The 14,276-nt window shown below is 33.2% G+C and overlaps 1 protein-coding gene across 1 annotated transcript; it reads left to right on the top strand.

The window, feature by feature from the left end:
- The first annotated feature begins 3,732 nt into the window (after window positions 1–3,732).
- Window positions 3,733–6,701, top strand: LOC111886751 (transcription factor bHLH130). The gene is made up of 6 exons (XM_023882996.3): window positions 3,733–4,686; window positions 4,953–5,149; window positions 5,246–5,425; window positions 5,516–5,581; window positions 5,665–5,733; window positions 6,411–6,701. Exons 1-6 carry the CDS (start codon window positions 4,053–4,055, stop codon window positions 6,477–6,479), a joined length of 1,215 nt encoding a protein of 404 aa, XP_023738764.1. The 5' UTR covers window positions 3,733–4,052; the 3' UTR covers window positions 6,480–6,701.
- The last annotated feature ends 7,575 nt before the right edge of the window (window positions 6,702–14,276 follow it).

The raw sequence follows: 14,276 nt of genomic DNA, 5'->3' as shown, positions 1-14,276 counted from the left end.
TTACAACCCACCCTTGAATATTTATGGAGAGACAATTCATCTCAACACCCTTTTATCTCCGTTCCCTTCAACAAGTTGTTTAACCCAATCATAACACCCCTCCAAGTTATAACCCATTGCTTTTCCCATCTCCAAAGTTTTTTTAATCTCACTTAAGAAAGATCCTTTATTGTAAGAATTACCAAAACAACCATCTAAACTATTACAATTTGAAAAATCTAGAGGGTGAGTTAAATTATCTTCCGAATCTACAACTCCCGCAACCCGACCAAATCCTCCAGAAAACCCAATTGAAGCATTATTACATTGTTGATACGAGGCTGAAGAGAGAGCTGCACCTGCTCATGAATTAATTTATATTATTATCAACAAATTATTTAAAAATGTACCATATTTTTTTTTATTGCAAACAAATCGAGGAATGAAAACGTAGAGTAAATATTTATCTATTGTTTGCTGACCACTTCAAACTTTATACGTCATCTTATGCATCATTGTAGATGCCATGGTGCGATTCACTCTATGCGTGTTCATCTGATCTTGATGTTCCTTATGTTCTTTAACCTAACTAGCATCCAACCTTCATACCTTATCTAGTAACAACCATCCACTAATACATATCTATCGAAAGTGAAAAAGAACCTTGATTGACAGTTTAAATGAAAACGAGTGAAGAGTAATTATCTAAAGGTTTTCTTGTTACTAAAACAAAAGCTTCAAAAAGTATAACAATGTGAAAGGTAAACTCACACACTTGTTGATCAAATCGACTTACAAAATAATAAACTTTAACCATTCTAAAAGATCCTCATAAAAAATAAGTTGCATTCTCAAGCTAAGATCAATCACCGACCATACAATTTCTAAAACTCTATAGAACGATGCCCTAACATACATGTGGGTAGAAAATATTTTAGTTTTTCCGCGAAGGAAGTCAGTACCGGAAACTAATAGTCAATGTACAAACTTTATCTGATATAGATAGTACTGAAGTCTCAATATACATATGTTTGCTTACTTATATTCAATTATAACCTATAAGGGTATCAACATTCTATGATGTACCACTTAGATTAGTACCTTTCTTAGAAAGAATCAAAATAAAATTATTATAAATCTTGTAGTATGATGTGAATGATGATATTTATCCACAAGGATACTAAATACAAGAAGAATTATAAATGTGTATCATTGAGTTATGTTGATGTATATTTAATTTGTTATTATTTCGCAATTATAGTGCCCAAGCGGTATCATATAATGTGAAGGACCATGTATATATATATATATATATATATATATATATATATATATATATATATATATACGTGTGTGTGTGTGTGTTAACAATTATGGTTAGTAGGAAAGTAAAGGACTTGGGGTGATGTTAGTCGCATATGAATCTAAGAAAGATACTAGAAATAATTACCAAAGTAACTAATTATATAAATGTTTAATAGATGACATGTTTTTATTCTAATTGGATATATAGGTCCCAAATTGGTGATATATTCAAAATGGTCCTGTCTAGGGATGTATTCTTATTGGTCCCGTATTTGGGATGCATTCATATTGGTCCCGTGTTAGGGTTGTATTCTTATTGGCCCAAAATAAAGTATTCATTTATATTGGTCCTATATTGGAGATGTATTCTTATTGGATCCAAATTAGAGATGTGTTCAGAAAGGTCATGTATTATGTAGATAGGTCATGTATTATGTATGTATTCTTAATGGTCTCAAATATATGATGTATTTATATTGGTTCCATACTAGGAATATATTCTTATCGGTCCCAAATTAGGGATGTATTCAGATAGTATCGTTTTGGAATGTAATTTTATCGGTCTCCAATTGGGAATGAATTAGTATTGATCCTTTTAATGGGGATGTATTCTTATCGGTCCCAAATTTGGGATGTATTTCTATGGGTCCTAAAGGGGGATGTATTTGTAATGGTGGGATATATCTCAATATGTCATTAAATGGGGATGTATATTTAGGTTGGTCCAAATAGGGATGTACTTATATTAGTCCTGCATGGAGAGGTGTTTGTATTGTTTCATTTGATTATAACTGTGTACAACTTACTATAAATATAATCAAAGGGAAGCTACTAATAGTGGCTAAGGACATGATCATGGGTATAACTATGTTGATGTTATGAAGATGATGCATTTAGATGTTAGAAGTTATATATATATATATATATATATATATATATATATATATATATATAAACGTGTACTTGTTATTCACTTGGTTTCTGTGTTGTTAGGTTTGATGATTTCGCATACATATACTAGTAGCATGAATAAAGAATGAGAAAATTCATGAAATAACCAAAATTGAGGGGTGTGTTTTAAGCATTTAACCATGAAAAACCGAGTTTTAGAAAATGATCACGAGATTCGCAGAGGGGGCTCTACGGACCGCTTTACACCTCTGAGGAACGATGAATAGTTTTGAGGAATTGATGTGGCGTCACTAAATGAAAAAAATATTGGGGGATCCGTAGAGAAATCAATAATTCCGTAGAACTGTAGCAGGGATCCGCAGAGCCGTCTTTATGGATTTGTCGGAGAGGACCAGCCACCATTTCCTCGGAAAATTTAAAGATTCGTAGAGGTGTTTAATGGATCCGCAGAGCCACCTCTGCGGAACCATTATACCCACGATATTTTTTTGTCTTTTAGTGATGTCATGTCAATTCCTCATAACTATTCATCATTCCTCAGAGGTGTAAAGCGATCCGTAGAGCCCCTCTGTGGATCTCGTGGTCATTTTCCAAAACTCAATTTTTCATGGTTAAATGCTTAAAATACCCCTCAATTTTGATTATTTCATTAATTTTCTCATAAAGAATTAGTTGACTTTCAAATATAAATATTTTAGTTATTCAACACCTATTAGGGAAACAATACAATTTTCTATCTTAACTATGGTTATGGATATTGTTTGTATCCTTTTAGTAGTTAAATGTACATTGCTTATTCGTGTTAAAAGTGTCTTAAAGAATATTTCTTTTTGGATGTACTTAAGACTATAATTTGGGTGTTACATTGTGTGTGATGAATAGATAGTCTACAAATCTAATAATATCTATCTGTTGTTTACCACCAGTCCTGTGAACTTTTTTAAATCTTTTTGTTCTTATTTTTTGAATTTTTATTGTGTGTTTATCATATCTTTAACCATAAAATAAATTTTGATTAGTACTTTTTATACAAAATCATCCATATATTAATAAAAAAATAGTTTTAATCTCATTTTGTCATGCATCACTTTAATACAACTCTACATTAATATTATGTCATGTGTCAATGAAAAAATATTAAATAAATAACTATCACAATTAATGAGGTTAAAGTTTTAAATAATATATTTTAACTTTTTATAGAAACATTTACTTTTTTAATTATAGGTTGAATTTAAAGTTATAATTAATTTTAAAATTTTGATGTATTTTTTAATTAATAATTTATTTAAAATAATTTATTAATAATTATGAATTTTTGCTATGAAAACTAAAATATTTTTATAACCATGGCTTCCATGTATTATAAACTAGTTTATATTAAATAAGTTAGTTTCTTACTTTCTTTTATAATAATTTCGATAATTAGTTATTATACTAGCTTCCGTCTATTTCAGCGACTATGTATTCCCTAAAAAAAAATGTTGTACATCTAAAAATCAATTTTATTGTTTAAAGTGGAAATAAAAGGAAATAATAAAGGAAAGGATGATGTTGCCAAAAGGAGTATTAGTTTTTACACGAAGACCTGGTTGTTTCGCTAAAATAGGAAGAAAAAGAAAAAAAGGAAAAGCCGCAGCTTTCTATTTGTGTCTGCGCGATGGTCAGACTCAGCCTCAGCAGCAGCCTCTGATTTCCACCGTTGAGATTCATCTCTAATTTGATTCCATTTCATTTTTTTTCATTCATTGCCTCAAAGCCATTCAATCCACCTCCATAATCTGATCCTTGTTATATCCAAAAATCAGTTTTCCGATTCTTCTGTGTAAGTGTAGGTAGGTCTTTGCATATTGAATATGTATGGTGTTAATGGTACTTCTTCGGATGCGATTTCCAGAGATATGAATTCATTGTTGCATTCGTCTACCTTCAAGCATCCGGCTGACGGCGAGTTTGCCAAGATCAAACAATTGATTTCATTGGATCCTTATCCAGATTACGATCAACAAACTCAAAGTCAAAATCAACAAGATGAGAATCAGAGCTCCTTATTGCGTTATCGCTCTTCTCCGAGCTCCTTCTTTTCGAATCTACTCAACGAGAACGGAGACGAGGAGTTTCCGGATCCTGTCACCGCCGCCTCGAATCACGAGCCGGAGGAAAGGTTCTTCAAGCAACAAAAGAAATCTGAATATGATTCACGTGAGTTCCTTGACTTTCTAGACTATGCGTCGCCCTCGTCAACGCCTATGAAGCAGGAAAGGAGAGAAACATCGATTCAGAACCAGGATCTTCCCCATCCGTCGTCAACGGCTGTGATGCACGGTAGCACTTCACGGCGACTGCCGGATTCCGGTAGTTATGACTACACAAATCAAAGTAATTTGGATTGTGCATCGACTTTCAGAGCTACGGATTCAACTAGTCCAAATCTCATCAGGCAGAATAGCACTCCAGCTGGATTTTTGTCCTCCTTGAATGTTGAAAATGGTAAACAATTGTTAATTTCATTTTTTATTTCAACTTGCAGTTGATTTATTATCTTAAAAAGTTCATATCAGTTTTAGCAATTGACATTTATTGGTAGTTGACTTTTTGCTAATGGTTGATAGACCCCAAATTTGTCATGATGTATGTATGATGATCTAACGAAGACTTCATCTTATTTCTTGTTTAGAGCATTGATTTGTTGTAAGATCAACTAATATCCAGAGTAAGAAGGTTAAGACTCTAATGCTTTCGATCTTGAAACTCAGGTTTTACCGGCGTGAAAGATGTGAGAAAAGGCAGTTCATCAAGTACTTCGAATAACCACATCAGTTTCTCATTAGGTCCATCTTCTTCATCAAGATTCTTGCCCCAAATAGCTGAAAACGAGAATGAGTTGCATGATTCCACATTCAATGGCTTGAAGAGGAGCAGAGATGGTGGTTTGAAGATATCACATTCACAGGTACATCTTGATTCTAATACGTTTATTCTTATTATTGTTTTCTTTCTTATTTTTTGGAATTTTCATCATTCTGCTAATGCTTTAATTTATTTATAGAATGGAGAGTCTGGAAACCATACTCCTAGTTTGCTTCACCATATGAGCTTACCAAAAACTTCCTCTGAGATGGCAGCTGCTGCTGAAAATTTCTTGCATTTCCAACAAGAATCATCGGTTCCATGGAAAACAAGAGCAAAAAGAGGATTTGCTACACACCCAAGAAGCATTGCAGAAAGGGTATGAAGATCTTTGTCCTCTTGGTGTTATCTTATTTCTTATAATCTAACATCTATATTGATTTATCATGATTTGGGGATCAAATTTCAGATGAGAAGAACCCGAATAAGCGAAAGAATCAAAAGGTTACAAGAGCTTTTCCCTGATATGGACAAGGTAAAAAAAATGAACCTTAAATGTAAATTGACTAAATTCATGTTTTGAAAGTGAAATATTTTTTGTTTTAAACTGTTTTGCAGCAAACTAATACAGCAGATATGTTAGATATGGCTGTTGAGTACATTAAAGACCTTCAAAAAGAACTACAGGTATACTTTATACCAGGTTCACAGTTTGTTAGACCTCTCCAACTCATTACACCATTTTTTGCACCAAATTGACAAAAACACCAATTCTTCTCCAACTCATTACACCATTTTTATTGTGTTTTAAAGTATTATATATAAGTTGTGTTTTAAAGTACTAAAAAGTACTAAATCTTTAAATAAGCTTGAAACATGAAAATTAAATATAATATAAGTAATTAATCATACTATAATATCACAAGTAGCAAATATTGAATATAGAATATTATTATGCAAATAATAAACAAAAAATGAATAAATTCAAAGTTGAAGTATTAATTTGTACAAATTAAACTATAACACCTTATTTGATGTTATTGAATACATCGACATCATATTTGGTGTTGTATTATTCATGAACACCACATTTGGAGTTAGGTAATAATAACTTTACACCTATAGTGATGCAAAAAAATGGGATATGGTGTTTGGTTGGAGACGTTACAAGGACAAAACAAGTTGTAATTCGTTTAATATTATTAATATTAAACTGCTTTTTAATGCTCTCCCAAAAGGTGAGACAAGCACTCGCTATTGATCTCTTGTTTGTGAAAAGACATGAATGCTTTCCTCATGCAACATTAATGTTTCTGCATTTTTCTTGTTCTCATGATTTTTTTTTTTGTTTTGGGATTTTGTAGATTTTGAACGATGCTCGAGCAAGGTGCAAGTGTTCAAGTAAACAATTACAGTCAGGTTCGACCATGTAACTTGCTTTCGTGTATCAGTGGGTACCCATGAAAAGTCCTCACGTACTTGTATGATCGATCACTAATTATGTTGTACATGATTTAGTTTATGTGAATTAGGTAAAAGACAGACAATGTGCTTTAAATTTGAGGAATATTAGATCCAATATTTGGATGACCCAAATGGATCAACATCTTTGTGAGAAAGTTGCTTTGATCAAAATTGTGGTCTTACTTTTGTTTTGTTGTTTTCTTTCTTCAATTCTCTTATTAGTTATATATCTTATTTTGTAAATTATACGAAAAAGTATTAAAAAGAAACATGATATAACGGGTACAATAGATGTCGGGAAAATTGCCTCAAAGATGCAAAATAATCCTCTTAATTACAATAATAGAGAAAATAACAAGACACAATAATATACGTGAAAACTCTAAAATCGAAGAAAAATCGCGGGTCTCTAGAAAGAAAGATCAACTATATGATAAATTGTTACAATCACATAAATTAATCTCCCAAGCCTCCCGAAAGATACAACTACACTCTCCAAAAGTGTTGGTTAACACTTTGGGAGAGTATAATTGTATTTTTGGGAGCCTTGAGAGGTTAGTCTATTTGATTTTAACAATTTATCATATAGTTGATCTTTCTCTCTGGAGGCCTGTGGTTTTTCTTCGGTTTTGGATAGGAAAGACTTGGTACTTAAGTGTGTTTGTTGTGACCCACCTCTCTCATATGAATCCTTTGTTGGTATAATACTTATTGGCATTGTGTATATTTTTCTACTATACAATATTGTTTGGGGATACATATATGATGTAAAACTATAGTCCCAATGAGGTTCGATGTAGAGAAATTTGATGCAAGAACCAACTTTGGTTTATGGCAACTTCAAGTCAACGATGCAGTGATTCAATCTGGGTTTAGACAAGGCATCGAAGGGGAAACCAATCCTTGTTTCTAGCGGTCATTCAAGAAAAACCAGTAAAGTCGATGAAGAAGAATGATAAGATTTGGATTTGAGAGCGGAAAGTGCGATTTGTTTGTCTCTAGCAAAGAATGTTCTTGCTGATGGGTTTTATAGGTTATTAAAATACATATGAAGTGGAAATCTTAATCCTTAAGTTCACATGCAACCTATAAAAGGATCTGTATTTTCTCTAATTGATAACAATAAACTATGAATATCAAGATCCCTAATGGTAACCTATTATAATCTAAATATACATAGGAATAGTTACATATCGTTTGATTTGTTGTAGTAAACAAATCACTTCAATCCTTATAGTTGTTGGTCTTGAAAAGCTAGCACCAAAAGGATGATGTCTTTAATGGCTCACACCCAAAACCAGAAACCCTAGAATGATGAGGGATAAGATATGAAGGAAATTCCGTTCATATGTTTATAGGTAATCCCATGAACGAAATTTGTAAGCCAAAGGGTCTTATTTATAATTTAGTTAACTTGCACGCAAAACAATATTTTAATTGATTAAATAATAGATTTAATTCTAACTCAAATACTTTCCTTATCTACTAATAGGAGGTTTTTGGAAACCCTAAAAGAGCTCCCAAAAAGTTCATATAATGGTAGGTTCTAGAATTGCTTTTTTTTTGTTCAATTATTAAACAATTACAATTCACCCGTTGCACTATTAATTAATTCCAATTAATCCTGAATTAATTCCAAATTAATTATGATTGATAATTAATCAATTCTAATTGATTTTATATAAATTTATTAACCATATAAATTAACAAAGCAGTTATTTAACAATTAATTTGACATTAATCTATTAATCACATAATAAATTAACAAATCAACTATCTATTTTCAATTAATATATTCATCACATAATATACTAACAAATCGTTTTTCCATAAAACACTGAGGCACATATTATCTTTGTCGTCTTCCTATGATCATAAGAAGCTCATTCTGATGTATGGGAAAGAGACCCTTAAGTATGCATATGTTACTAGAAAACTCTTTGTTCTAGGAGAAAAGACTAGAGAGTAACAACCATATTTTGTTAGAAGGAACGATTTTAATGTGTAGGAACAGAAAAAAGAAGAAGTCACAAAGGATTTCGATATGTTGGAAGTGTGGAAAATCTGGACATGTCAAGAGTAATTGTCCAGGTGGAGCGGAAACGACAAAAGGCTCCAATACAGCTGTCTCGATCGTTACTGACAGTGAATGACTTTCTTTGAAGTCATGTCATCTATATGGTATGCTTGTGGTAGAATGAAAAGGGATGTAGTTTTGTTAGCGGGTTCAGAATTTACACATGGGCATTGGATTGGTATAAATGCAATATGTATGGTGAAGTTGATGTTGATGTTGATGGTTGATAAACTTCTGGGTATACCAAGCGGGGAAGTTGCACCATAAGTTTTTTAGTAAGATGGTTTATTCTAAATGGTGATGCTCTTTTATGGTGGAGTATCATAATTTTATGTTTTTAGAATTATGATTGTCGGTTGAAGACAATGTTCCTTTATATGTGGTTGCAGTTTTCTTTTATTTATCCAAGGTGGAGATTTGTTGAGTTTTTTTGGCTATATTAAAGAAAGGCATCTCATCCCACATTGCAACAATGATGAAAGTTTGGGTGAGCTCTAAGCTTATAAAAGGAATCCAATGCTTTGTATTCAAAGCACCCCAATAAAAACACACTTGAAGTGTTTGGTTCTTTTTCTTATCTTCTTTTAGAGTGTAGAAAGTGTTACTTAACACTTTGGTAGAGGGTAGTTGTACTTTTAGGGAGGCTTGATGTAATGTCCCAAATTTCAAACCAAAATTTTCTTTTTAAAATAGTGAATCAACGATTCAAAATATTTTCATAAAATATTAAACTTGTAAGTCATTCCAAACATCATCAATTCATAGCATAAAACTATTTCCAAAACATCATAACCACGCAAGTCTATAGAAATCAATAACGATGTGTGTTTCATATAGTTAAGCCGGAGCTTTTCCCCGATTAGAGGAACTACTTGAAAAACATTAAATTTACAATCGTAAGCATACAAGCTTAGTGAGTTCCCTAAAATACCACATACTAAAATACACATAAAATGCATACAAACAAGGCTATCGACTCTGGTGTCGATCCACCATACAAACAAAGGCTCTTGGCTCTGGTGTTGATTCTTCATACGACTAATGGCTCTTGTGCCAGACTAGTTATCAACAATGGGTATCTAGGCTCAAAGCTCTAGTGTTTTTCCTCTATCAACCCCGAGTATTTAGGCTCATAGACCCAATGTTTTTCCACTTTTAACTCCTCACTTAATATGTTGGCATATCATATAATAGATTAATCAAACAATCAACACGCGAAAGACTATACTAGGTTACTTGTCTAATCAACATATTATAGTACCACTACATCCTATCATGCAAATTATACATATTGTAACATATAGTATAGTGAGATAACTCACTTGAACATGAACTTGAAGAATCAAAACTACACACCCGAACACACAAAAATTGGCTTCACGAATCACCTAGATAACATACAGAGGTCAACCTTAGCCAATAACTCAATTCTACCAAGTATGACCAGAAGTCAAATTGGTCAAAAGTTAACGATCGTGTCGTGCCCAATGACCATTTGTGTCGCGATTCACTATGCGACAAGATAGTCACGAATTAGCCCAAAGCTCGCGTCGTGATCTCAAAACTTGTAATGTCGTGAAACCCAACTTTCCATATATGAAACTTATAAAAGTCCTAAATGATAAATTTTCTCACTTTATCCATAACCATGGCTCAAACAAGCAAGATCTCTAACCCTAAGTCCATAAAACTTCCAAAAGGTCAAATCTTTGTGCATGGTCCATAGAAAGTACATGTGAGGTCCTTTTTAATCCAAACTTAGAAGTTCAAAGGCCAAAAAATGTCGTTACAAGGTTCTAGAGTTCCTCAAACTCCAAGAACATCAACTCAAGGGACTAAAAATTCATTTTACCATCAAATCTAGAGAGGAAAAGCATAAAGGAAGGAACTTTACACTTACCAAAGGTCCAAAATAAACTTTAGTGGCTGAATCTTCTTTGCAACAAGCTACAAATCACCACAATGCTCTAACTTCACCTTCAAGCTTCACAACACGGCAAAAAAACTTCAAGAAATCAATGGAGAGTGGCTAGGGTTAGCAACAAGTGTTTTGTCCCTTTAAATATTCCCCAAAATGAGGCTTCTAAGGTTTGGCCCGTTACTTTAGTCACGCAACGACATTTATTAAGGGTCCCACTGCGACATAGGTCATGTCACGCTCCCCAGGACGTTGGACCGTAAACTAGAGAAATTCCAAAAACCTTAAATAATCCAAAACTTACTTAATTAGACATACCAAGAAAAATAGGCATTACACTTTAGAGATCAGTATATGTGATTATAACAATTTATCATATAGTGGATCTTTCTCTCTTGAGGCCCATGATTTTTCTCCGGTTTTGGAGGTTCCACATATATTATTGTGAATTATTATTTGTATTGGGAGGATTGTTAAGGATCCTTGAGGCCACTTTCCTAACACCATCGAAGATGGATCTGTGTCATCTGATATAAAAGATCCTTCTCATGCTTATATGCTCTTGCATTGTAGATACTTCAAGTGGTGGAAGAAATTGAACATATAGTCTATATTTTTTTAATGTTTGCAACGCGGGGTACTCATATTTCGCCAATGTCAACTAAAAAACATAGTAATATTTTCAACATCATTAGTAGGTGGTTTGTTTTCTTTCCAACCATCGGTATTACCAGGAGAATGCATGATGTTTGGAAAGAATAAACAAGCGATAGTGATTACACTCACCGGTAGTTTGATATCTGGTGGCTTTGTGGTTGGATTATGTGTCCTAAAGATTTGGGAGGCGTGTTATCTAGGTATCAAGTGCATAAAAAGATCGGTAGTTGGATATCCAATGACTTAACTAGTCCTTATGTGTTCTAAATATTTGGTATGTGTGTTTCTAAGTATCAAGTAAATAAAAAGGCAATTAAAAGTATATTTTTTTTTTCTAATTGATTATTTCTAGTTCTTTTGTATTTTGATTTTTTTTCTAGTTACTTATTTAGGTATCAAGTTCATCTTGTTGGGGTTAGAGTATTATTTTTTAGTTCTAGTTGTTTCTTTTCTTATTACGTCTTTATGATTATTCTTTCAAAAACAAACAAAAAAATGTATTTTCTTTAAATACAAGATGTCGTTTTAGGGTGCACTGTTTTGTTATGTTGAAAATCCTCATAAAAAGCTTTTCACCATCATGAAGTGATATGTCCTGATTTTTTCAAATAGTAACAAGTTGGTTCATTTTCATCATTGCCCAATTAAATCGTGTATTTTATTTTAGAGAAAAATTCTAAAATGACCTAAACTGGATCCCTCATTCCAAAAAAATTAGAAATAAATTTTTACGAAGGCAAATTGTATATCCGAAATTTAAAACAACTATAGAAGTCTAAAATAGTCTATTTATCCAAAAAACCTTAAATCTTTTGTCACATTTGTAACATAAATATGTTTACGTGGGATGTAAATGGGGGAGTGTGCCACGTAAAAATACCCTTTAAGGAATTAATTAAAAACACCCTTTAAACTAATCTACAAATATTATCAAAAGAAAACCCTTAATTCTAAAATGAAGAAATAAGGGCTCTTGATTGCATTTTAATCATACATTTTGCATATTTGATTATTTTGATGACATCATCATTTGGTCACACCTTTTAGTTTTTATCCACCAATTTTGTAAAATGTATCTTATGTTTAAATATTTACCCAAGAACCCTTAAATCTTTTGTCACATTTGTAACAAAAATATGGATACCTAAGATGCAAATAGGGGAGTATGCTATGTAAAAGTACCCTTTAACGAATTAATTAAAAACACCCTTTAAACGAATATTCCCTAATAACAAAAATCTAGGTGTTGTGAACGATGTGTTCACCCATTGTACTCTAAAAACTCATTGACATGTATGGCGGGTGGACTCCCTAAAATATTACTGTCAATAAATGAGATAAACCTTGAATATTATGGACTTAGCGCCTGTTAGATGAACCCTGACAACTATGGACTTAGTGTCTGTTATATATACCCTAGAAACAATGGTCTTCGTGTCTATTCCTTAGGAATAAATAATGAGGAATAGATGATTCTTAGGGAAAATACTTAAAAATAAAGAAGATAATAGGGATGGATAATTGAGTTTATTGTTTGACGATTAAACATAATAACTTTATTATTGTGGGTTGAAAACCCTATGTAATCACCGGGTTTCCCAACCCGACTCACTTAGTTTATTTGTATCATAGGTGTCGATACGAAGCTGCATTACACTGTGAGATTAAAGGAAATGTAGATCACTAGTGTAAAAGAATGTAAGGTCTGTTTATGCTTATGTTTTTGTAATGACGATGACATCCCAATATTTTAATATAAACAAATACATTTCTTCGGAAATGCTTTGATAAAACCTTTATCATGTTTTCTAGGAACAAAATTCTGCAACATTGTTCTTTAAAAATGATACTTTGATTTTAAAATAAACATAAATAAAATTTTTAAAATGACCGTGAATTTGGGGATGTCACAGTTGGTATTAGAGAATTAGTTTAAGCGAACTAGGAATAAGGATTTATTTCTAGACTTAAACTTAGAATGCTAAGAGATGATCGTGAGGAGTGTGTCTATTATATTTTAGGTACACATGAATAGACACAAGCACTAGCTTATTTAGGGGAAATGCCTAACATGCTTTTATGTGCTAAATGATTTGTAATGCTTTATGATCCAGATAATGTTGGATCGTCAAATGAAGGAGACAAGATGATTACTGCTACAAAATAGGGACGAACCAACGATGTCTGTTGAACAGCCCGAACTGAATAATGGGTAGTCTGAAGAAGGGAACTACAGTAGGACCGTTGGTCAAGCTTAACCACCAGTGGTTAAAAGGAATAACCAAGACAAAGGGAATGACGGAGATGGATGCAAGTACAAGGATTTCATGGCATCCAAACAATCGTGTCTTTCTGGAAGCCTGGGCACCGGTGGAAGTTATGGATCGGATCTCCGAGATGAAGACAATGTTTGAGAGTTATGAATGTAGCAAACGACAGAAAAATTCTCTCACGGTTCCTCTGTTAAAGTCTGGAGTACTAAGCTGGTGGAAGCTATTAGCTAATATGATGCCCAAGGGAGAAGCAAGCAAGATGTCTTGGGAAGATTTCCTGGTGCAACTAAAAATGCAGTACTGCTCTAAGCACGATCTTCTGGAGATCAACATTGAGTTCCAGAGTCTGAAGAAGGGAAGGATGAGTGTTACCGAGTATGCTGCAAGTTTTACGGAGAAGATGAAGTTTGTTCCTTACCTGGTTCCAAGTGAACTCTCCAAGGTCAACAAGTTTTCCCGTGGATTACCAGCGGACTTTGGTCCAATGGTCAACCAAGCAACCACTTTGAAAGCCGCCATCTGGGCAGCCAGGAATGTTGAGACCCAGATTAGGGAAAAGGTTCTGGAGAGAGCTAAAGTTGGCGAGAAGAGGAAGTATGAAGGATCCTCAAAGTCCAAAAAGGAAAGCAAATTCTCAAAGTCTGGAGGAGGAGGAAGAGGTGATGTAAGATGGTGCGATAAGTGCAAGAAGAAACACTTGGGAAAATGTGGCGAAGAGGTGATATGTTTCAAGTGTGGAAAGTCTGGGCATTACGCCAATGAGTGCACATTCAACAAGAAGGTATGTTTCAGATGTAACAAGGAAGGGCATATTTTTAGAGACTGCCCAATGAAAAACGAA

This window comes from Lactuca sativa, chromosome 4, assembly GCF_002870075.4.
Source record: "Lactuca sativa cultivar Salinas chromosome 4, Lsat_Salinas_v11, whole genome shotgun sequence".
NCBI classification, from domain to species: domain Eukaryota; kingdom Viridiplantae; phylum Streptophyta; class Magnoliopsida; order Asterales; family Asteraceae; genus Lactuca; species Lactuca sativa.
Note: the sequence above shows the minus strand (reverse complement) of the source record. Positions and strands in the feature narration are given on the sequence as shown.